General features: G+C 48.5%; 1 protein-coding gene across 6 annotated transcripts; it reads right to left on the bottom strand.

The window, feature by feature from the left end:
• Positions 1 to 142: 142 nt before the first annotated feature.
• On the bottom strand, positions 143 to 24,895 carry csf3r (colony stimulating factor 3 receptor (granulocyte)). Of its 6 annotated transcripts, none has more exons than XM_056592119.1 (18): positions 24,869 to 24,895; positions 19,760 to 19,885; positions 18,458 to 18,629; positions 17,398 to 17,481; positions 15,052 to 15,375; positions 14,087 to 14,219; positions 13,698 to 13,864; positions 13,164 to 13,339; positions 12,491 to 12,617; positions 11,855 to 11,940; positions 8,099 to 8,297; positions 7,440 to 7,637; positions 5,813 to 5,914; positions 5,161 to 5,307; positions 3,321 to 3,461; positions 3,019 to 3,115; positions 1,014 to 1,092; positions 143 to 854 (listed from the first exon to the last, which is right to left on the bottom strand). In XM_056592119.1, exons 4-18 carry the CDS (start codon positions 17,459 to 17,461, stop codon positions 396 to 398), a joined length of 2,499 nt encoding a protein of 832 aa, XP_056448094.1. In that variant the 5' UTR covers positions 17,462 to 17,481; positions 18,458 to 18,629; positions 19,760 to 19,885; positions 24,869 to 24,895; the 3' UTR covers positions 143 to 395. The 6 variants fall into 6 exon arrangements, with proteins under 6 accessions (XP_056448094.1, XP_056448093.1, XP_056448092.1 ...); XM_056592118.1 differs by lacking the exon at positions 24,869 to 24,895 and adding an exon at positions 20,153 to 20,223; XM_056592117.1 differs by lacking the exon at positions 24,869 to 24,895 and adding an exon at positions 20,132 to 20,215.
• Between the last annotated feature and the right edge of the window lie 628 nt (positions 24,896 to 25,523).

Genomic DNA, 25,523 nt, shown 5'->3' with positions numbered 1-25,523 from the left:
TCAGTCAGGACACATGATCATAGATATATCGATCTGTTATGATATCCATGCCTGGAAATATTATTTTCCCAACATACAAAGAAGGGAAAATGATTCTTTCATGGTTTGATTTGAAAACGAGGAATTAATGTGTTACACAACAAAATGATTGACGATTTTATTATATTTATATTTAATCTGATATAATGATCTTCAAAGGCTTAAAATCCCCGGTAAAAGAGGACGACTGATATCTATAAAGAGGTTTAGGGATACAATCCGTAAGAAAGGGAACAAGAAGTTAGGATCCAAAGCTTTTCTCTGTCGGTTTCCGGATGCAGTCCTGAGTTGGTTTCCGGTTGCAGTCCTCAGTCGGTTTCCGGTTGCAGTCCTGAGTCGGTTTCCGGTTGCAGCCCTCAGTCGGTTTCCGGTTGCAGTCCTGAGTCGGTTTTCGGTTGTAGTCCTGAATCGGTCCAGCCGTCGCCCAGCGCTCGCAGCATGGGAAACTCCTCCCACTCGGCGTCTGACCCCGCCCCCTCCCCAAAGAAGAAGGGCTGGTGGGCGATGACATCACCAGGGGCCCCCAGCTCCCCAGGGGCCAGGTTCTGGTAGCGCTCCTCCTCCAGCAGCGGCTGGCTGGACTCGGAGCGCCGGAACGCCGCGGCGCCACCGGCCCGCTGCCCGGCGTAGGGAGCGCCGCAGAGCACGGTGGCGTAGGACACGGAGCCACAGGGGCTCAGCGGCGAGCTGCACACAGAGTCCCCCAGGTCGCTGGTCTCCTCCCACCAGCCCGCCTTCTGCGACAGCTCCGTCAGGCTGAGGCGGGACAGGCTCACTGTGGGGGGGTCCTCGTCCTCCCAGCCCCACGACAGCTCCTGTTACACACAGACACACACACACACACATTTCTCATCGCTGGACCATCTGTACCAGTTCACAGGCAGCACTGTACTGGTGTTAATGTTTACCTGTACTGGTGTTAATGTTTACCTGTACTGGTGTTAATGTTTACCTGTACTGGTGTTAATGTTTACCTGTAGTGTGTCGAAGGACCAGCTCCTGATGCTGCTGTGAGCCGGGTCAGGAATCATCGGACACAACACAACTGTCACCCTGCAGAGCACACGGCGGGTCAGAACCCTCCTCGAACCTCCTCTACCCTACCTCAGATACCTCCTCTGTCCTACCTCAGATACCTCCTCTACCCTACCTCAGATACCTCCTCTGTCCTACCTCAGATACCTCCTCTGTCCTACCTCAGATACCTCCTCTGTCCTACCTCAGATACCTCCTCTGTCCTACCTCAGATACCTCCTCTACCCTACCTCAGATATCTCCTCTGTCCTACCTCAGATACCTCCTCTGTCCTACCTCAGATACCTCCTCTACCCTACCTCAGATACCTCCTCTACCCTACCTCAGATACCTCCTCTACCCTACCTCAGATACCTCCTCTGTCCTACCTCAGATACCTCCTCTACCCTACCTCAGATACCTCCTCTACCCTACCTCAGATACCTCCTCTACCCTACCTCAGATACCTCCTCTGTCCTACCTCAGATACCTCCTCTACCTACCTCAGATACCTCCTCTGTCCTACCTCAGATACCTCCTCTGTCCTACCTCAGATACCTCCTCTACCCTACCTCAGATATCTCCTCTGTCCTACCTCAGATACCTCCTCTACCCTACCTCAGATACCTCATCTGTCCTACCTCAGATACCTCCTCTGTCCTACCTCAGATACCTCCTCTACCCTACCTCAGATACCTCCTCTACCCTACCTCAGATACCTCCTCTGTCCTACCTCAGATACCTCCTCTGTTCTACCTCAGATACCTTCTTTGTTCTACCTCAGGTTCTTTCTGTATTCTACCTCAGATACCTCCTCTGTCCTACCTCAGATACCTCCTCTGTTCCACCTCAGATACCTCTGTCCTACCTCAGATACCTCCTCTAACCTACCTCAGATACCTCCTCTGTTCTACCTCAGATACCTCCTCTGTCCTACCTCAGATACCTCCTCTGTTCTACCTCAGATACCTCCTCTGTTCTACCTCAGATACCTTCTGTGTTCTACCTCAGGTTCCTTCTGTGTTCTACCTCAGGTTCCTTCTGTACCCTACCTCAGATACCTCATCTACCCTACCTCAGATACCTCCTCTACCCTACCTCAGATACCTCCTCTACCCTACCTCAGATACCTCCTCTAACCTACCTCAGATACCTCCTCTGTCCTACCTCAGATACCTCCTCTACCCTACCTCAGATACCTCCTCTGTCCTACCTCAGATACCTCCTCTACCCTACCTCAGATATCTCCTCTACCCTACCTCAGATACCTCCTCTACCCTACCTCAGATACCTCCTCTGTCCTACCTCAGATACCTCCTCTGTCCTACCTCAGATACCTCCTCTACCCTACCTCAGATACCTCCTCTGTCCTACCTCAGATCCTCTGTCCTACCTCAGATACCTCCTCTACCCTACCTCAGATACCTCCTCTGTCCTACCTCAGATACCTCCTCTACCCTACCTCAGATACCTCATCTGTCCTACCTCAGATACCTCCTCTGTCCTACCTCAGATACCTCCTCTACCCTACCTCAGATACCTCCTCTACCCTACCTCAGATACCTCCTCTGTCCTACCTCAGATACCTCCTCTGTTCTACCTCAGATACCTTCTTTGTTCTACCTCAGGTTCTTTCTGTATTCTACCTCAGATACCTCCTCTGTCCTACCTCAGATACCTCCTCTGTTCTACCTCAGATACCTCCTCTGTCCTACCTCAGATACCTCCTCTAACCTACCTCAGATACCTCCTCTGTTCTACCTCAGATACCTCCTCTGTCCTACCTCAGATACCTCCTCTGTTCTACCTCAGATACCTCCTCTGTTCTACCTCAGATACCTCCTCTGTTCTACCTCAGATACCTTCTGTGTTCTACCTCAGGTTCCTTCTGTGTTCTACCTCAGGTTCCTTCTGTACTCTACCTCAGATACCGGTGAGGCTCTGGGCTGCTAGGTGGATCCTCACCGTTTCTGATACCTCAGCCAGGCTGTGAAGGCGATGAAGGCGACCAAGGACAAACCGGAGAAGGACAGCGCCAGCAGCATCCCTACATCACTGGCATCTGGAACACCAGTCACAATACTTAACATATGGCTTCTTCAGCATAAAACAATTAACCCAACATGTATCGGGTCTCTAGGGAAACAAAGAAACATAATGACTGCATAATGAATATCATTAACATATCGCTGGTTTAACATAGAATCAAATGTTAGAACAGAATAAGCTATGGTTTCTTTATTGAAAGGCCGTTTGAGGCCACAGACCTGCGGACAAAGTCATGTAGGTGATCACGGAGCCGCTCCGATTCCCCCCGTCGGTGGAGACGGTGAGCTGGAAGCTGTAGGAGGTCACTCTGCGGAGGCCTTTCAGCAGCACCCTGGGGTTACCTGGGTCCACCGTCACCACTTCACCACAAACACGTCTGGTTAGCAACACCTAACCCTAACCCCCAACCCTAACCTCAGAATCGGTCCGATCTGACACTTTGTAACTGTGAGCTGTACTTCAGATCAGAGACACTTTGTAACTGTGAGCTGTACTTCAGATCAGAAACACTTTGTCACTGTGAGCTTTACTTCTTGTGACGTCCCCAAAAATTAAAGGGGCGGGGATGCGGGCGGGAGAAGAACTCCTAGCAGTCGGATGAGAACCAAAACAATATTTTTGTTTGCTGGAATAAAACATAATTGAAAAATATGTGAAATATGTACCGTATTTTCCGGACTATACGTCGCTCCCGAGTATTAGTCGCATCAGTCAAAAAATGCTCCATGAAGAGGAAAAAAACATATATACGTTGCATCGGTGTATAAGTCGCATTTATTTTTAAACATTTAACAAGAACGTTTAGTCTGGAGAGACTGAATAAAATTGCAATAGCAATATAGGTGTGTCGGTCCCACTCGTAGTTCTGAGAGTATACCGACACCGGGATTCCACCGGACGTGTATGCGCCGCGGTCCTAAACCTGAGCGCACGATCGGGAGGTGGAAGTTGCGCTTTAGATGCCTTCACAAGTCCAGCGGAGGGCTCAAGTTTTCGCCGGCCAAGTCATGCGCTGTGATATGTGTGACAGCTATGTTGCACAACATTGCAGCTAAGGCTGGGGTAGCTTTGGTTGAACCGGAGGACATTGAGGACGATGACGACGAGAATATAATTTATTCGGTGGTGCAGTAGGCTTGCAGCGTTCAGTTGTAGGCCTAATGAATGACGGTGCCATCTTGCGGCCGAAGATTATGTACGCACAATTTTGCCATATAAGTCGCTTCGAAATATAAGTCGCAGGGCAAGCCAAACTACAAAAAAAACGCGAATTATAGTCCGGAAAATACGGTATGTCTAAAAAACATTGCCACATAGCAAACATGTGTTTTAATCAACGATACACCACTTGACCCATCACGTCACTACTGCAACTTTTGAATTCTTTGTTTGATGAAACGTGCTCCAATAATGCGAGATAAAAATAAAGCACATTCATTCAAATTTATCGCAGGCATGGGTCGGGTAACGGGCCAAATATTAACGGGTCCAGGTAGGTGCGGATTTCATTTTGATATCATCACAGGTGACGGGGCAGATTTGGTGCTGAACTTTGTATGTATGCATTGCACGGGTCTCAACAAATGCACCCGTGCAGGACTCTCTATCGGCCAAACTCTCCGGGCTGTTGAAGTCTGCATTGTTGAGCTAGAAGGCTGTCCACTCATGGAATAAATTATTTACACTAATGAGTCATTTAGCAGTTGCTTCTATCCTAGCTCATCAAAGCATAGTTAAATAAGTCAACTCCACAAAATATTGAAGTATATTTTATATCAATATATATATATATATCATGTTTTTTTATTAAACAAGGTCTAGCAGAGCACTGTTAGCAACATAGAATAGTAGTGATTTTACATACTGCCCCTATTTTACCCCAAGGTGTTTAATGAAATGTTTAATGTCATTAAGGAGAAGGTCTGGTGATGTGGTGGACACACTGACTGTGATGTCACTAGAGTTTGGTTTGTTGAAGGCTGCTCCCCCTGCTTGTATGCTTCTGCGACCTTCGTCAAAGCCACTTCACCAGACTACTGTTTTTGTGGTTTCAGGTACCTGTGATGTGCTTGGGGTCTGCCCAGTAGGAGAGCTTGTAGCTGCTGATGATTCCGTTCCTCTCCTGCAGGGGGAGCTCCTCCCAGGTGAGTTCCACAGACGGCTGCCACATCGACCTCACCTTCAGATCCGGGGCTGAGGACGGAGCTGGAACAGAAGAACCTCAGAACCTCAGGTCTGACCTGCAGGCTGCTGGCTCTACAGAACCAGGACTACCAGGGGAACCCAGACGGAAGGATGGACTGTAGACGTGATTCTTCCTCTGTGTTTGTGTTTATGTGTTCATGTGTTCATGTGTATATGGTCCTACGTGTTTATGGTCCCATGTTTTAGGGTTAACCCAAACATCTATTTGACGCCTGGGGCTGGGTTGAAAGGTCGTTGATCAGCAGCCTGCCACTAACCTACCAGCTAGCGTAACGGATGATCTTATATCTTCCACTTGGTTGTTGTTTCTCTTCTGGTCTGACAGCTCTCTCCCTCCCTTCCTCCCTCCCCCTCCCTCCCTCCCACTTTCTCCCTCCCTCTCTCCCACGCTCTCTCCCTCTCTCTCCCCCTCCCTCTCTCTCCCTCCCTTCTCCCCCTCCCTCCCTCCCTCTCTGTCCCTCTCCCTCTCCCCCTTCCCCTCTCTCCCCCTCCCTCAGGGACTCACCCTTCTGTTTGCAGTACGCCGTGGCCGTGTTTGGCCGGCCGATGGCGCCGGTGAACCTTGGATACACGGACACCTGGTAGGGCTGGAAGGGCTCAAAGGGCCCTGAGGACACAACCATACGCTACATGTTAGCTACATGATGTACCAAGTGTGAGCAGCATGCTACCAGTTAGCTCCACACTAAACCCACCTGTGAGAAGCATGCTACCAGTTAGCTCAACACTAAACCCACCTGTGAGAAGCATGCTACCAGTTAGCTCAACACTAAACCCACCTGTGAGAAGCATGCTACCAGTTAGCTCAACACTAAACCCACCTGTGAGAAGCATGCTACCAGTTAGCTTAACACTAAACCCACCTGTGAGAAGCATGCTACCTGTTAGCTCCTGACTAAACCCAGCTGTGAGCAGTTACATGCTGCCATTCCGACATGCTGCCAGTCCAACATGCGCCCATTCCAACAGCTTTTAGTACCGCCATTCCGACTGTCGACCAATCAGTGGCGCCAACTTCAACATTGGGGGATTTTAAATGTGTCAACTAAAAAGTAGCCATTTCAGTATTATTTATCTTTAATTTGATGATGTATGAAGTAACCCATTCCATCAATTGACGACTGCATTTTACAAGTGTGTTCCGAGTTGCAGGGCATGCACTTATCGGATCTTGGATCTGACGCCACGCCCACACTTCAAGCGTTTTATTATTTCGCTCGGTCGTTGGAGGAAAACATGGACGCCATCCGGAAATCTGTTGTCGCGGTAGCATTGGCAGAGGACCAGGCGCTCCAAAATAAGTAGAGTATAGGCCATAGGCAGAGATACGGACGCAGTAAGGTATTGCCGTAATACGAGTGATTGAAATTGCCATTTAAACCACCAAAGTGGCCCAAGCACAATGAAAACAGTTCATACTTCAAGTCACACTGGGCGCAGCCATCTTGAATTCTGTCTCGGAATCTTGCTCGGTCACCATTGAATTCAACCGAGATGGCGAGTTCGCCGTCCGAGGAAAAGGGGCGTGTTTGTGCGTGTCGCTAGGCAACGTCCTCGGACCTCCGAGACGGATGGATAATAAAACGCAGCATAAACCCACCTGTGAGCAGCATGCTACCTGTTTGCTCCGGGCTAGTTGGGCAAGTTGTTTCAACTTGGATTCCCCATACTGCTCCTCTAGGGAACAGGCCAGTTTGCTGGGAAAATAACTTTAAAGAAAATAAATAATCAAATAAAAATATTTATAATATAAAATACAAATATTTATAAATATTTATATTTGTATTGGTTTAACCGCCAACCGCCCAAATTTAATTAAAATATATTTTTTTGTCGAGTCATCCGCCCGATCCACGGTTCAGCCGTGGAGTCCACGGCTGCAACCGCCAACCTCGCATCTCCAAATTGAGGCTTTAACATAGCGACCAAGCTATAGCGAAGTTGATACGCCGAAACCGGAGTTTATTATGGATAGTAAAACACTGACTGACTTTCACTCATTTTGACGTGGGCAGTACACGGATAGCATGACTACGCATTGGCCAATCTGAATGCTCGTAGTCACTTAATAGTTCGTCAAGTAAACCCTACTGTGAGCAGCAGGCTACCAGTTAGCTCCGGACTAAACCCACCTGTGAGCAGCAGACTGGACTGGTTCCTATTGGCCAGGTCAAAGAGCAGGGAGGAGGAGTTTCTTTTTAATAATGGCCACCATTCCACCACAAAGTTGGAGACTCCCGGTCCGGTAGGTCCGGATCCAGTCTTCCACTGGACCAGCAGGGCGTGGTCGCCGTGGGAGACGACAGTGAGGTTGGAAACGGCCCAGCGAGCTGCAGATAGACAAACCGCTACTGTGACGAGCTAGCATAGATATTAGCATCATTACGCTACCAGACGAGTGAGAATAGATATTAGCATTGCAATGCTACCAGATGAGCTAGCATAGATATTAGCAACGCTATGCTACCAGACGAGCTAGCATAGATATAAGCATCGTTATGCTCCCAGACGAGGTAACAGATATTAGCATTGTTATGCTACCAGACGAGCTAGCAAAGTTATTAGCATCAGTATGCTACCAGATGAGCTAGCAAAGTTATTAGCATCGCTATGCTACCAGACGAGCTAGCAAAGTTATTAGCATCACTATGCTACAAGACGAGCTAGCATAGATTTTATCATCGTTATGCTACCAGACAAGCTGTGAGGAGACTCAGTGATTATGACGAGCATTCACCCATTCATACTCTTTCACACACAGTCATCCTCTCACAGAAACACACCCTCCCACCTTGGAGGGGGAGGAGGGGCACCAGGGTGGGGGCGGACTTCCCGGCTGAGTTCAGCGCCCAGAGGAACACCCTCTTCACCCGCCTGCGGAGACGCAGCTCACAGCTGGAGCCCGCCGTGGAACACAGCTGCTGCCTGCCCCCCGTATCCGTGGTGACCACGTAGGACACCCTCCCGTTGGGGCGGAATCCCCTGGAGGGCTGCGGGAGAGAGGGGAGGAGTCACAGCAAGACCTAGACCACACCCACCAACCGTAACCACACCCACTAACTGTAACCACACCCACTAACTGTAACCACACCCACTAACCGTGACCACACCCACTAACCGTAACCACACCAACTAACCGTAACCACACCAACTAACCATATCCACACCCACTAACCATAACCACACCCACTAACCGTAACCACACCAACTAACCATAACCACACCAACTAAACATATCCACACCCACTAACCATAACCACACCCACTAACTGTAACCACACCAACTAACCATATCCACACCCACTAACCATAACCACACCCACTAACCTTAACCACACCAACTAACCATATCCACACCCACTAACCATAACCACACCCCCTAACCGTAACCACACCAACTAACCATATCCACACCCACTAACCGTAACCACACCAACTAACCATATCCACACCCACTAACCATAACCACACCCCCTAACCGTAACCACACCAACTAACCATATCCACACCCACTAACCATAACCACACCCCCTAACCGTAACCACACCCACTAACCGTAACCACACCCACTAATGGCTGGCCTGGTTCAGACTACACGATTTCAGCCCGATTTTGCCCCGATTCGTTCGTCGTAGACAAATTTGGGAGTCGTACACGATTTTGAAAAGGCGGCGACGAGACGAGGTCTTGTAATTATCTATTATAATCTCTATTATAATAGCTGAACTAAACATCTCTAACATAATGACAACTTAATCTTCTCTAACACCTAGACTTAAAAATCTCTGATCTTACAGCTAAATGTAACCATCTTTAAAGGGATGCTTCACCCATTCAGAACCGGCGTTCTATCATTATAAAATCGCTATTGTAATATATATAAAAAGTTTTTTTTCCCTCAGTCTAACCCAGTCTTCCCTTGGCCCAGCTTTCCTGATCTAATTTTCTCCTGAGATAACGTCTAATGGCGCGTTTGACGTCATCTCAGTAAAACTTTGCTTGCCTGCTAGAAGGGCCGAGGACTACAAACCACTGGTTCCGCAAATTTGTGAGCTGAAATAAGCAAATCAACTCTGCTCGCGCACACTCAGAGGGCTGCTCCCCGAGGGAGGTAAACTGATCCTCGAGACCATTACCTCGTTGCAAGCGAGAGGGGGGAATAACTTTGGTCGCACAAAACAGCCTCCATGCTACAGCCTCTCGCAAATGATGTTCTGCTCTCTCGCTCGAATTTAATTTTGGCACTATGGGGGAGGGAACCAAGGCAGGGCAGGCTCTCCTGTGATTGGCCATTTCTGAGGAGCGATATTTGATTATAATAATAATAATAATAATAATAATAATGGATTGAATTTATATAGCGCTTTTCTAGACACTCAAAGATGCTTTACAGTGAAGGGGGGACCTCATTAACTACCACCGGTGTGTAGCACCCACTTGGGTGATGCACGGCAGCCAATCTGTGCCAGAACGCTCACCACACGCCAGCTTGAGGTGGAGAGAGAGGGAATTAATGAGTCAGCCAATTATACAGGAGGATGATTAGGGGGCCAGATTGAATGAGCCTGGTTGGGCCAGGACACCGGGAAACCCCTACTCTTTGCGATAAGTGCCCTGGGATCTTTTATGACCTCAAAGAGTCAGGACCTCGGTTTTACGTCTCCTCCGAAGGACGGCACCTTCCACAGCACAGTGACCCCGTCACTGCACTGGGGCATCGGGATTGATGAGTGAAGGGGCCAGGGGGAAGAGTGCCACCTATAAGCCACCAGTCGACACCACTTACAGCACCTGGTATTCCCAGGCGGTCTCCCATCCAAGTACTAACCAGGCCCGACCATGCTTAGCTTCCGAGATCAGACGAGATCGGGTGGTAAGTCTGTGATTGACAGCCCTCCTCAGCCCTCCTCTCATTCATTCTGAATTGTACAGTCAATAGACCTCTGAAGAATAAGTCCCGCCTCCGAGGCTACGGTTCCATCGGTCAAATGTCTATGGGAAATAACATGGTGTTTTTGAAGGATCGTAGGCCTACCTAACAAACTGTAGGTGTCGAAGAAGTTAAAGCTGCTCACGTTTTGACCAACACACTTTTTCCATCAAGATTCCACTCTGGTTTTGGATTGTTGGTGCCGTTAAAGTAGTTAACTATTATGAAGAAGCATAAACGGCCCCGACAATCTTCAGAATGAATGAGAGGAGGGCTGAGGAGGGCTGTCAATCAAATATCACTCTTCTGAAATGGCCAATCACAGGAGAGCCCGCCCTGCCTTGGTTCCCTCTCCCATAGTGCCAAAATTAAATTTGAGCGAGAGAGCAGAACATCATTCACGAGAGGCTGTTAGGCGCGAGAGGCTGTTTTGTGCGACCAAAGTTATTCCCCCCTCTGGCTTGCAATGAGGTAATGCTCTCGAGGAGCTGTTTTCCTCGCTCGGGGAGCAGCGCTCTGAGTGCGCGCTCGCAGAGATAATTTGCGCGCTCGCAGTAAATATCTACGCGTTTGAAATAATATAATACGGCCGAATGCATGTTTTATCACAATAGTGCTTTTTGGCACTAATGTGTCGCCATATTTAAGCCTCATCTTTAATAGGTCCATGATCTGAACAGTTGGGTATTGGATACATATTTCCGGACCCAGAAAGTTAACTGGAAGCGCCATGTAGTTATCCGAAAGTGGCTGATCTTTTTGGCAGAGCATAGGCTATGTTACGTTAGCTTGAAGTCTGTGTAATGCTGTATAGGCTACTCAAGGCATAATTTATCTTGCTTTGCTAATGTTGTTCTCTTTCTTTCTTAGACAGTATCGGCTTCCTGTGTTGTCCAGGCAATCAGAGCTAATTACCCAGCACAAGATGGGCAGTACCATGGCTACCATGATACCAGACAGTAGACGCTCAAGATGAGCTGTGACTATTTTGACTATAGCAAACGCACACTACACGTTTTATTTTTGTAGATAGTTCACATTTTTTCATGAATAAAACTTAGCAACGACAAACAAATTCATGTTTGTCGTTGTGATTTATTTACTAACCCAAGTGCTGTTATACTAAAGTAGAACTATTGTTTAAGATACACACTTATTTCAACTGGGGAGAAAAGGTTGAGTACAAATACTTGATATGCTGAGCTACTGTAATTAGCAAATGTTTTTATGCTGTACAGTAATATACAAATGAGGCATTTGAAAAAAGAGGGCAGGAGTCTAAACAAGTTAACGTATCACAGGGATATGTTTACACAAAGTTTGCTCGCCCACCACTCGCGCTAGGACCACGGGTCCTTCCCCCTCCAAACGGAAACAGGCGGGCGGTGCAGCGAGCGCAATGCACTGTGGGAGTTGGAGGATTTCTTACTTTAGAGCCAGAGAGGCACTTTCTGCCTTTTCTCAGGCTAGGATTAACCGATTTCAATTTTAGAATTATAGAATCATAGAATTATTTAATTCATATAACCTTAATTTCTCCAGCGGTGAAGTATCCCTTTAACCTAATGCCTAAACCTAAACTCATCAACCTTAGACCTTTTGCGGTGATGTCTTTACCTTCCAGAATAGGCGGACACTATGGTAAGCTTGGTGCTTGTCTTTCTCATCCTCTTTCATCCAGTATTCAAGGCGACCGACCGGAGCTGAAAGAAAGGAACATTCAATATGAGGCAACATCGACAACATCAGTATAGCCTAAATTCACCAACACGCACCACGTGGTCCCAATGCACTCAGAGCATCACAGTTCACTAGAATACACGGGATCCACAACTGTACTGAAATGGTGCAGCAACCTCTGGTAGAGAGGGCCTCAGACCACAGCCTCTAACCCCAAGGGGCCTCCAACCCCAGCTCTCCTGGTGAATCATGATGATTCATGATTCTCATCCCCATCAGCCAATCAGCCGCAGCCAGGCGCAAGTGATCAGGTGGGCGTGGCAAGGGCATGTCCATGGGCTGTAGGGCGGACCAGGGTGCTGCCTATCTCCAGAGAACCCGGTTCTGTGGTTCCTCTCTCCAGAGACCTCGGTCCTGTGGTTCCTCTTTCCAGAGAACCCGGTTCTGAGGTTCCTCTCTCCAGAGAACCCGGTTCTGAGGTTCCTCTTTCCAGAGAACCCGGTTCTGAGGTTCCTCTCTCTAGAGAACCCGGTTCTGTTGTTTAACTCTCTAGAGAACTCGGTTCTGTGGTACCTTTCTCCCGGGTGGACCCGGTCTGGGCGGGGCTCCAGGCGCTCCAGGGACTGCCCTGGTAGCAGGCCCGGACCTGGACCTTGTACTGGGTCCCGTGGAGCAGATCACAGACCAGCTTAGACTGGACCTGGTGGACAAGACCACATGTACACACATTGATGTATGCAACACAACATGAACATGACACATGTACGCACAGTAATGTATGCCTCAATCACCAGCTCTCTAACCCCTGGTGGAGAAGGCCTCAAGAAGTAGCAGTCATAGACCAGGACCACTGGGTTAGTGTTAGACCAGAACTACTGGGTTAGGGTTAGTTAAGGACTACTGGGTTAGTGTTAGACCAGGACCACTGGGTTAGTGTTAGTCCAGGATTACTGGGTTAGGGTTAATCAAGGACTCCTGGGTAAGGGTTAGTCAAGGACTACTTGGTAAGGGTTAGGGCTAGACCAGGATTACTGGGTTAGTGCAAGTCAAGGACTACTTGGTAAGGGTTAGGGCTAGACCAGGACTACTGGGTTAGTGCTAGTCAAGGACTACTGGGTAAGGGTTCGGGCTAGACAAGTGCTACTTGGTTAGGTTTAGGGTTAGACCAGGACTACTGGGTTAGGGTAAGGGTTCGTCCAGGACTACTGGTTTAGGGTTAGGGTTAGACCAGGACTACCGGACTCACGGTAGCGAGTCTCCAGGTGGGGGTCTGGGAGGGGGTCTGCGTGTCTCGGAGCCGGGCCTCCAGGGTCATCATCTTGCTCGACATGAACTGTTGCCTTAATGAGAGGCTCCATTCCAGCCACAGACAGCCGCCGCGGTCCGTCTTCACACGGCCTAGCAACGGGGGCTCGAACCTCACTGCAACACAACCCAGAGGTCAAAGGCTAGAGGTCAAAGGAATGGTTAGAGGTCAGATTAAAGGCTAGAGGTGAGATTGAAGGATAGAGGTCCAATGAAGGGTTAGAGGTCAAAGAAAGGGTTAGTGGTCAGATTAAACGCTAGAGATGAGATTGAAGGATAGAGGTCAAATTAAGGGGTAAGGGGTCAAAGGAAGGGTTAGAGGTCAGTTTAAAAGCTAGAGGTCAGATGAATGGTTAGAGGTCAGATGAATTGTTAGAGGTCAATGAAAGGATAGAGGTCAGATGAAGGGTTAGAGGTCAGATGACTCTTCTTGCCGGCCGTAATGATGATACCGACGCAGAAGGCGTGACCTCACCTGACTTCAGGGGCTCCACTGTGATGGGGTCAGAGGTCGCGTCTCCCAGGGCGTTGGAGGCGGTCACCCACAGGGTCATGTCCTGGTACAGGACGAAGGCTCTCCTGGGGAGCACCACCCTCCACGCCCCAAGCGGGGCCACGTAGCTGCTGGTCTCCGCTGACTCACTGACACACACACACACACACACACACACACACACACACACACACACACACACACACACACACACACACGCACACGCACACGCACACACACAAAGCATAACTAGTACCATTGTCTATTATGTCTGTGTACCTCAAATGTGGGTGTACCCTAGCTGTGTGTATGTGTGTACCCCAGCTGTGTGTTTGTGTGTGTGTACTCTAGCTGTGTGTTTGTGTGTGTACCCTAGGCGTGTGTGCAGGGTGTAGCGGGTCCTCAGCAGGGGGTCCCGGGGGTCTGGCTCCCAGCTGCAGTTCATGGTGCTCGGGAGGGTGAGGTAGGTCTGGCAGCCCAGACCCCCTGGAGGGAGGGGGGGCACTGGGACACAGGTACACAACCCAGAGTTACACAACACACAGATACACAACAGACAGGTACACAACCCAGAGTTACACACCACACAGATACACAACACACAGGTACACAACCCAGAGTTACACAACACAGGTACACAACACAGAGGTACACAACACAGACGTACACAACACAGAGGTACACAACACACAGGTACACAACCCAGAGTTACACAACACACAGGTACACAACACAGAGTTACACAACACACAGGTACACAACACAGAGTTACACAACACACAGGTACACAACACAGAGTTACACAACACACAGATACACAACACAGAGGTACACAACACAGAGGTACACAACACACAGGTACACAACACAGAGTTACACAACACACAGGTACACAACCCATAGTTAGACAACACACAGATACACAACACACAGGTACACAACCCAGAGATACACAACACACAGCTACACAACACACAAGTACACAACCCAGAGGTACACAACACACAGGTACACAACACAGAGGTACACAACACAGAGTTACACAACACACAGGTACACAACCCAGAGTTAGACAACACACAGATACACAACACACAGGTACACAACACAGAGTTAGACAACACACAGATACACAACACATTACACTGGAGCAACAGACAGACAGACAGACGGACAGACATGATGACAGACAGACAGACAGACAGACATGATGACTTACAGACAGAGATACAGACAGACAGACAGACAGACAGACAGACAGACAGACAGACAGACAGACAGACAGACAGACAGACAGACAGACAGACTAATGACAGGCAGACAGACAGACACTCACATCCTGCCCGGACCTCCAGCCCGCCCTCCAGGCGACAGACAGACGGACTGGGCTCTGTCTGGAGGCAGCAGGTCAGCAGCGCTGAGCTCTGGTTGAGCTTGACCACCGCCGTCACGTTACTGATGTTGCCGTTGGAGACGGACCTGTTGCCATGGGTTACGGGGCCACGGGCGAGCAGAAGCCGGTCAAGGCGTAGCTCCATGTTGGTGACTCCTCCCCCCAGCAAGGGGCAGTCCGGTCGGACCACACAGGTGGCCTTGACCTCCGACCCCACGGGCACTAGCTGGCTGGACGCCCGCACCTCCACACAGCGGCGCACACCTCCTTCAGGAGGAGGAGGAGGGGCAGAGGGAGGAGCCGGTCAGATCTCCTTCAGGAGGAGGAGGAGGGGCAGAGGGAGGAGCCAGTCAGACCTCCTTCAGGAGGAGGGGCAGAGGGAGGAGCTAGTCAGACCTCCTTCAGGAGGAGGAGGAGGAGGGGCAGAGGGAGGAGCCAGTCAGATCTCCTTCAGGAGGAGGAGGAGGAGGAAGAAAGGGAGGAGTCAGACCTCCTTCACTAGGAGGAGGTGGAGAGGGAGGAGTCAGACCCCCTTCACTAGGAGGAGGAGGAGGAGCAGAGGGAGGAGTCAGACCTCCTTCACTAGGAGGAGAGGGAGGAGTCAGACCCCCTTCACTAGGAGGAGGAGGAGGAGCAGAGGGAGGAGTCAGACCTCCTTCACTAGGAGGAGGAGGAGGAGAGGGAGGAGTCAGACCTCCTTCACTAGGAGGAGGAGAGGGAGGAGTCAGACCTCCTTCAGTTGGAGGAGGTGGAGAGGGAGGAGTCAGACCCCCTTCACTAGGAGGAGGAGGAGGAGCAGAGGGAGGAGTCAGACCTCCTCCAGGAGGAGGAAGAGGAGGAGCAGAGGGAGGAGTCAGACCTCCTTCACTAGGAGGAGGAGGAGCAGAGGGAGGAGTCAGACCTCCTTCACTAGGAGGAGGAGGAGCAGAGGGAGGAGTCAGACCTCCTTCAGGAGGAGGAGGAGAGGGAGGAGTCAGACATCCTTCAGGAGGAGGAGGAGCAGAGGGAGGAGTAAGACCTCCTTCACTGGGAGGAGGAGGAGGAGAGGGAGGAGTCAGACCTCCTTCACTAGGAGGAGGAGGAGGAGAGGGAGGAGTCAGACCTCCTTCAGGAGGAGGAGGAGGAGAGGGAGGAGTCAGACCTCCTTCACTAGGAGGAGGAGGAGGAGCAGAGGGAGGAGTCAGACCTCCTTCACTAGGAGGAGGAGGAGAGGGAGGAGTCAGACCTCCTTCAGGAGGAAGAGGAGGAGCAGAGGGAGGAGTCAGACCTCCTTCAGGAGGAGGAGGAGCAGAGGGAGGAGTCAGACCTCCTTCAGGAGGAGGAGGAGGAGAGGGAGGAGTCAGACCTCCTTCACTAGGAGGAGGAGGAGGAGCAGAGGGAGGAGTCAGACCTCCTTCACTAGGAGGAGGAGGAGAGGGAGGAGTCAGACCTCCTTCAGGAGGAAGAGGAGGAGCAGAGGGAGGAGTCAGACCTCCTTCACTAGGAGGAGGAGGCGCAGAGGGAGGAGTCAGACCTCCTTCACTAGAAGGAGGAGGAGGAGAGGGAGGAGTCAGACCTCCTTCACTAGGAGGAGGAGGAGGAGCAGAGGGAGGAGTCAGACCTCCTTCACTAGGAGGAGGAGGAGGAGAGGGAGGAGTCAGTCCTCCTTCAGGAGAGGGAGGAGTCAGACCTCCTTCACTAGGAGGAGGAGGAGGAGGAGAGGGAGGAGTCAGTCCTCCTTCAGGAGGAAGAGGAGGAGCAGAGGGAGGAGTCAGACCTCCTTCACTAGGAGGAGGAGGAGGAGCAGAGGGAGGAGTCAGACCTCCTTCACTAGGAGGAGGAGGAGGAGCAGAGGGAGGAGTCAGACCTCCTTCACTAGGAGGAGGAGGAGCAGAGGGAGGAGTAGGACCTCCTTCACTAGGAGGAGGAGGAGGAGAGGGTGGAGTCAGACCTCCTTCTGGAGGAGGAGGAGGAGGAGCAGAGGGAGGAGTCAGACCTCCTTCAGGAGGAGGAGGAGAGGGAGGAGTCAGACCTCCTTCAGGAGGAGGAGGAGGAGCAGAGGGAGGAGTCAGACCTCCTTCACTAGGAGGAGGAGGAGGAGGAGCAGAGGGAGGAGTCAGACCTCCTTCACTAGAAGGAGGAGGAGGAGAGGGAGGAGTCAGACCTCCTTCAGGAGGAGGAGGAGGAGCAGAGGGAGGAGTCAGACCTCCTCCAGGAGGAGGAGGAGGAGAGGAAGAGGGAGGATTGATGACAGACAGGAGGTGATGTCATCACAGAAGGGACTATGTGACTGCCGATTGGTCCACTAACCTCCATCAGCTGAGGTCGCAGACGCCAGCAGCGCAGACATCACTGTGAGCCACTCAGGCGCCATGACGTCACAACTGTAGCGGACTGGGGACCACATTCTCATTATCCTAACATAGCATTGCATCATGCTGCTAACATAGCATGGTGTCATGCTGCTAACATAGCATATTGTCATTATGCTAACATAGCATGGCGTCATGCTGCTAACATAGAATGTTGTCATGCTCCTAACATAGCATATTGTCATTATGCTAACATAGCATGGTGTCATGCTGCTAACATAGCATGGTGTCATTATGCTAACATAGCATGGTGTCATTATGCTAACATAGCATGGTGTCATTATGCTAACATAGCATGGTGCCATTATGCTAACATAGCATGGTGTCATGCTGCTAACATAGCATGGTGTCATTATGCTAACATAGCATGGTGTCATTATGCTAACATAGCATGGTGTCATGCTGCTAACATAGCATGGTGTCATGCTGCTAACATAGCATGGTGTCATGCTGCTAACATAGCATGGTGTCATGCTGCTAACATAGCATATTGTCATTATGCTAACATAGCATGGCGTCATGCTGCTAACATAGAATGTTGTCATGCTCCTAACATAGCATATTGTCATTATGCTAACATAGCATGGTGTCATGCTGCTAACATAGCATGGTGTCATTATGCTAACATAGCATGGTGTCATTATGCTAACATAGCATGGTGCCATTATGCTAACATAGCATGGTGTCATGCTGCTAACATAGCATGGTGTCATTATGCTAACATAGCATGGTGTCATTATGCTAACATAGCATGGTGTCATTATGCTAACATAGCATGGTGTCATGCTGCTAACATAGCATGGTATCATTATGCTAATCAAGCAGCAATTCTGGACGGAGATGAGGATGAGGTATGTGTAAAATTGTATGTGTAGGTGTGTGTGTGTGTGTTTAATTTTGCATGTTTGTGTGTGCGTAAGGTTGTGTCCATGTGTAAGGCTGCATGTGTTTGTGTGTTATTGTGTGTTAGTATGTGTTTCAGATGTTAGTCCACTCACCTGACCTCAGAGTGTTCCTGTAAGCAGGGATGTGTCTGAGGGCTCACAGCCTTCTAACTCTGGAGTGATGACATATCCTGGCTTCTGTAACTTCCTGTGGTCTCCAACCTGCCCCTCTTTACTGGTATTGTAAATGTTTTCTACAGGCAGTTGTCTGTATGGGTTCATCATCCTGACAGGATGCATTGATAAGACATAATAACATTAATGATGTATTCTGCACAAACGTCTGCATGATAGTCATCAGTGACGCACAGCCTTCACTTATCAAAATGTAGGGTTTTAGTAATGTGTCAATGAGTCCACTTATATTATTTCCCCTAAATATTGTTTATTGCAGCACTTTGTGATATTAAGTTGGGTTTGGTCTCTAGTTTGGTGTGTTGAGTAGCGAGGTCCTACAGACTAAAGACCTGTTACTGTTGGAGACATGTTCAGCTCTCACCATATGTTTCCTGTGACGTTTCAAAACCTTGACATTTAACAATATCCTCCAGACTGCTGCTTCTCCATCGGTCTGTTTCCCTGAAGATGTTTGACTAAAACCCAACAGAAGGACATTCCCTCCCAGTTCGCTCCAGCAGCCTCAGCAGACCAGACCTTAATCCCAGTAAACATTCAGTTTTTCCATACCCCTCTAAATGGAGGAAGGCAGTTGCTTTCACATCCTCTTTCTGAGGGTCGGTTAGTAGGAGCTTTTCTTCTTCTTCTCTTACTCTAGTGTTCCTCTTTTCATGGATCCACTGATGGGGAGGGTTGCTTCAGACAGGAAATCAGAGATACCTCTGGCAAGCCAATGTTTTCTAACACAATGGAAGGATCTACTGAACAGTGATTTTGAAGTTACGCTTTCTACCTACTACATGATACTAACAGTATCACCAAACACAAAAAAGTATCACCAAACACACAACAGTATTGCCAAACACACAACAGTAACCTCAAACACACAACAGTATCACCAAACACACAACACCAAACACACAACAGTATCCCTAAATACACAACAGTAGAACGCAACACACAACATTATCACCAAGCACACAACACCCAAAACACAACAGTATCACTAAACACACAACAGTACAACTAAACCAGCAAGGGACCCACAACAGTACAAACAAACACACAACAGTACAACTAAACCGGCAAGGGACACATAACAGTAAAAATGAACACACAAGAGTAAAACTAAACCAGCAAGGGACACACAACAGTAAAAACAAACACGCAACAGTAAAACCACACTCATGAGGGACACACAACAGTTAAGCGGTAAAGTATTGAGAGTGTGTCACTAACCGTCCTCAGGGGAAACAGACAGACGCTACACCGTCCTCCGCTCTCGTCTCTGTCGTATCCTCGGGTCCAGGAAGAGATGAGTCGTCGTCATGGTAACCCCCAGACCACCCACTGGAGGAGGAAGTCCTGTGGTGATGGATGGCAACTTATTTTTATATATATAAACATACATTAATATGTGTACATGTAAATGTATACATATATATATATATATATGTATGTAGGTATGTATGTATATGTGTATACTTACATATATACATATATATATACATATGCACATATACATACATATCTAGATATGACCCCTAAGGGGATATCTCTTCTATTCTATCTGTTCTACATTTAAAACCACCATAATCAAGGTAGATCTACCAGAATAATTCAAACCATCACCCAAACGTTTTGACTGGTTTCTCAGTGAACAGTTCTGTGACTGGTCCTAAAACAACCTTACTAAATGTTTCTTTTGTCTCCCGGCTGGACTGATAAGGGTTGAAAGAAAACTGCTATTCAAATGACCTTCTGGGAGTGACCATTCAGAGTTCCTTGTTTTGTCTCTGAGTCCGAGAGTAGGCTAAACCACAAACCAGAATGGACGGACTTGTTCAAACAAAATGTTAGAAGAGGGCAGATTATAAAACTTTGAACCATGGAGTCCAGAACTGTTGAATACCATTCACCAGTTTCTTATTTCGCCCCTTTGATTGGACACACCTAGTGGGTAAGTAAGTCAATGAATGTTGTAACAAATATAATGCTGCAACACACTATGTTGCAAGACGAGAGAGAGCGAGAGCGAGAGCGAGAGCGAGAGCGAGAGAGAGAGAGAGAGAGAGAGAGAGAGAGAGAGAGAGAGAGAGGGAGAGAGAGAGCCTAACTGGAAATCCTCTTTTGGTGCGTAGGCTCCAGTTAAGGTACTGTTGGTAAGATTTAAGAGCCATCATTTTGTAGGACTGCAGTAACAACACGTTCTAGTGGACTGTTTGTGACAGGCTGGATTTGGCTCGAATTTGCCTAATTTCTGAGGGCTTCCAACTTGCAGGTCGCTTCATTTCACACAAAGTGGCCATGAATGCATCTCAGCGCTGCAGGGGCCGAACCTGTAGGGAGGTTCATTCAAAGCTCCGTCCGTCTTTTCAAATCAAACCTCCATAGGTCGAGATCTGAAGCCGTTGATTGGCGGGTCAGTCCTGGGATGTGTTCCGGTTGAGTGTCTCTGGATCCATGTGTTCATCAGTCGGTAACCTTATTTCACCAAGAACCACCAAGAACCATGAAGAACCACAGAACACCAAGATTATCAAGAAACACAGGACGACAAAAATACCAAGAACCACAGAACACCAAGAACACCAAGAACCACAGGACATCAAGAACCACAGGACACCAAGAACCACAGGACACTGAGAACCACAGGACACCAAGAACACCAAGAACCACAGAACACCAAGAACATCAAGAACCACAGGACACCAAGAACCACAGGACACCAAGAACACCAAGAACCACAGGACACCAAGTACACCAAGAACCACAGGACACCAAGAACATCAAGAACCACAGGACACCAAGAACACCAAGAACCACAGGACACCAAGAACCACAGGACACCAAGAACCACAGGACCTAACCCTAACCCTAACCAACAAGAACCACAGGACAACAATAGTGATTGATTATTGAACATGGCAGGATCAGCAAGAACACGCCGTGGACCGTGACAGAGGGGGAGACGCTGCTGAGCGTCTCCATGTCTGTTTTTGTGTCGGTGGTCTCGTATGTTTCGACCCGCCCATGTTGAAGAGGTACTTTCTAGATAGAAACACGACATGCCTTGAACCAAACCAAGTCGTGCCACGCTAAGTTGTGGCGAGTTGAGCTGGTACTGACGGTGGAAAAGGGGCAATAATGGCGAGCAGAAACCACCAAGAACACCAAGAACACCAAGAATCACAGGACACCAAGAACCACAGGACACCAAGAACACCAAGAACCACGGGACACTAACAACACCAAGAACTACAGGACACCAAGAACCACAGGACACCAAGAACCCCAACAATCACAGGACACCAAGAACATCAAGAACCACAGGACACCAAAAACCACAGGACACCAAGAACCAACAAGAACCACAGGACACCAAGAACCACAGGACACCAAGAACACCAAGAACCAACAAGAACCACAGGACACCAAGAACGAAGAAGAACCACAGGACACCAAGAACCACCGGACACCAAGAACACCAAGAACCACTGGACACCAAGAACACCAAGAACCACAGGACACCAAGAACCACAGGACACCAAGAACATCAAGAACCACAGGACACCAAGAACCACAGGACACCAAGAACACGAAGAACCAAAGGACACCAAGAACACCAAGAACCAACAAGAACACCAAGAACCACAGGACACCAAGAACACCAAGAACCAACAAGAACCACAGGACACCAAGAACACCAAGAACCACAGGACACCAAGAACCACAGGACACCAAGAATACCAAGAACCAAAGGACACCAAGAACACCAAGAACCAACAAGAACCACAGGACACCAAGAACCGCAGGACACCAAGAACCACAGGACCTAACCCTAACCCTAACCAACAAGAACCACAGGACAACAATAGTGATGGATTATTGAACATGGCAGGATCAGCAAGAACACGCCGTGGACCGTGACAGAGGGGGAGACGCTGCTGAGCGTCTCCATGTCTGTTTTTGTGTCGGTGGTCTTGTATGTTTCGCAGTTTCGACCCGCCCATGTTGAATGTTGAGGTACTTTCTAGATGGAAACACGACGTGCCTTGAACCAAACCAAGTCGTGCCACGCTAAGTTGTGGCGATTTGAGCTGGTACTGACGGTGGAAAAGGGGCAATAATGGCGAGCAGAAATCCATCGGCAGGATTAATACAAAGAAAGGTTGTTTAAAGAAAGTATTACAAGAGCAATCCTTTTGGCACACCGGTACAAACAGCCAAAAACATATTCAAACCACTAGAGGACGCCCTGCTAACACCCACACTATATACACTGTTTCACATCACACCAGAGGGCACCCTGGTAACACCCACACTATATACACCAGTTCACACCACCATAGGGCGCCCTGCTACCACCCACACTATATACACCAGTTCATACCACCAGATGGCGCCCTGGTAACACCAAAGATGGTTGGGCAAGGCTCAGTCTATTGCATTGAAATTAATAGCTGTCAAATGGGTTTTAAAGCCCTTATATACACGGTGGGACCTATCATTCTTAGAACTTTAACCTTTAACCTAACAGAAAAAGCAGGAACTGATCATTTTAAACATTTTATTTCCTACATTCCTAGTATTGAGAATGCCACATGATACATAAGGAAGCTAGCATGAAGTTAGCATACAAGTAGGGTTGATGTCCGGGTCATGTTTGAGTGCTCTCTTGGGTCTGAGAGCAGCACTGTGTTTGAGGTCCAGGGGAAGAATGGGGAAGGGGGTTGATCAGGGCTATTATTCTGTTGGCTCTACCTCCACTAGTGCTTTGACCAATCACAGAGCTGGCCTTTGGTTCTTGACCCGTCTCCAGGGCTGGCTGGTACCTGCGGTCATCATGGAGATAAGGGCTGATTGGGCGGCCCTGGACTCCGTACGGACCGGTGTGATCCGGATCAGAATGGTGGACTCCGGGGAAGTCTAAATCTAGCGCTGCGCTGCGGGCTGGGGCAACACCCAGCAGTTAGCTCACCGCCACCACCACCATTACCTCAAACACCACCTCCACCATCACCTCCTCCTCCTCCTCCACCTCCACCAGCACCGTCACCTCCAACACCACCTCCACCATCACCTCCTCCTCCACCTTCAACATCACCTCCACCTCAACCTCCACCAGCACCTCTACCAGCATCACCTCCAACTCCACCTCCACCTCCATCATCACCTCCACCAATCTCGGGCTAGAGCACTGAGCTACTTACATACAGCTACATACTCCAAATATACACACCACAGCTACACAAACCACAGCTACACACCACAGAGATACACACCACAGATATACACACCACAGCTACACACCACAGAGATACACACCACAGAGATACACACCACAGATATACAAACCACAGCTACACACCACAGAGATACACACCACAGAGATACACACCACAGATACACACCACAGATACACACCACAGCTACACACCCTAGATATACACACACCACAGCTACACATCACAGAGATAGACACCACAGAGATTCACACCACAGATATACACACCACAGAGATACACACCACAGAGATACACACCACAGAGATACAATTACACATGAATGTGACCGCATACAAATGTCAAACTAAGGTATGATAGTAAGCATTATTGTCCCTTAATACTAATATTCAGAAACAACACTGCCTCAAAAGGCTATCGGCCTAAGCAACACCAGTAGAGGCATATACTTTTCCCTGAAATTTTAAATGTTGCAAACGTGCAAAAATATAGATTATATGCATTTAGTCAAATGTTTAAAATATGTCTGTCGCATTCAATAGCCCAATGCTGTGGTAAAGTGTGAAAAGTATGACCAAGTGTTTCTTTCTGTTCAATAGATAGAACTTCATCAATCCCCTGTAGGAGAATTTGTTTAATGTTTGTCCCTAAAGAACAATAATGCAACGCAAATTCAAAGTGAACAAGTATGAGGCTTTGTAATAAAATCCACTACGATTTTTGAAATTCCGCCGGGACACATTTTTTTAAAAGCGTCTCAAAAAGCGGGCATGTCCGGGCATAAGAGGACGTGTGGTTACCCTACGTATGGGGAGCTCATTTGATTCCTACCTGTTCCACTGTTAAATAGCGGCCCAAATTGGTGGGTGCCATACTGGTATTTTCTCTGCGAGAGAAATACGAAGTGGGGCGTGTGAGAGTGTGTATGGGTTGAATTTCATGTGTCTCGCGCCTAATGCGTAAGACTTGAGAGCCCTGTATACACAGACCACAGCTAAACACCACAGATATACCACCACAGATATACAGCTACTACACACCACAGCTAAACACCACAAATATACACACCACAGCTACACAAAACAGATATACAGCTACACACCACAAATATACAGCCCAGCTATGCAGCTTAACGGCACAGCTATACAGGTTGCAACCCAGTCTCACCAATATGCGTACAGATCGCACGGTTTGACACTTTCAAAATGCGTGCAGTACATACGCCAAATGACCATTTCGCGTGCATATGATACGCAAAACCCAGCATTAACTACTGTGGAGGGAGGATGCGTCCATTTCGCGTGCATATGATACGCAAATCCCAGCATTAACTGAATGGGAAATGCAATATTTTAGGACAGATTCACCATTAAACGTGTTTCTAATGACATTTCTAGCGAGAAATGTACTTTTTTCCTTGAATACTCTTCAGTCAGTGAATGTGTGTGATCTTTTATTAATCTTATTATCTGAATGGGAAATGCAATATTTAAGGACCGATTCACCGTTTTAAACGTGTTTCTAATAACGTTTCTAGCGAGAAATATACTTTTTACTTGCATAATCTTCAGTCAGTGATTGTGTTGATCTTTAGTTTATAGTTATTAGGAAGATTTTATCGGCTCGCTCGCATGTTTCAACGACGTCAGGTTGTTCAACCCAGTCGCCAAGAAAAAACGTCAGTGGTGTACGTTTCCATGAACACTGGATACGTAGCATTTCAACGTAAAAAAATAGCGTGTTATACCTACAGTATC

This window comes from Gadus chalcogrammus, chromosome 6 (assembly GCF_026213295.1).
Source record: "Gadus chalcogrammus isolate NIFS_2021 chromosome 6, NIFS_Gcha_1.0, whole genome shotgun sequence".
Taxonomy (NCBI): domain Eukaryota; kingdom Metazoa; phylum Chordata; class Actinopteri; order Gadiformes; family Gadidae; genus Gadus; species Gadus chalcogrammus.
This window is presented reverse-complemented; position numbering and strand designations above follow the sequence as displayed.

Coding starts and splice junctions, on each gene's coding strand:
- csf3r (XM_056592119.1), bottom strand. CDS start 17,461: ATGGCGCCTGAGTGGCTCACAGTGATGTCTGCGCTGCTGGCGTCTGCG. Junction 7,638..8,098: donor GCCCCTCCTCCCCCTCCAAG/GTGGGAGGGTGT, acceptor GTCTATCTGCAG/CTCGCTGGGCCGTTTCCAAC. Junction 855..1,013: donor GGTCCTTCGACACACTACAG/GTAAACATTAAC, acceptor TGTGTGTAACAG/GAGCTGTCGTGGGGCTGGGA.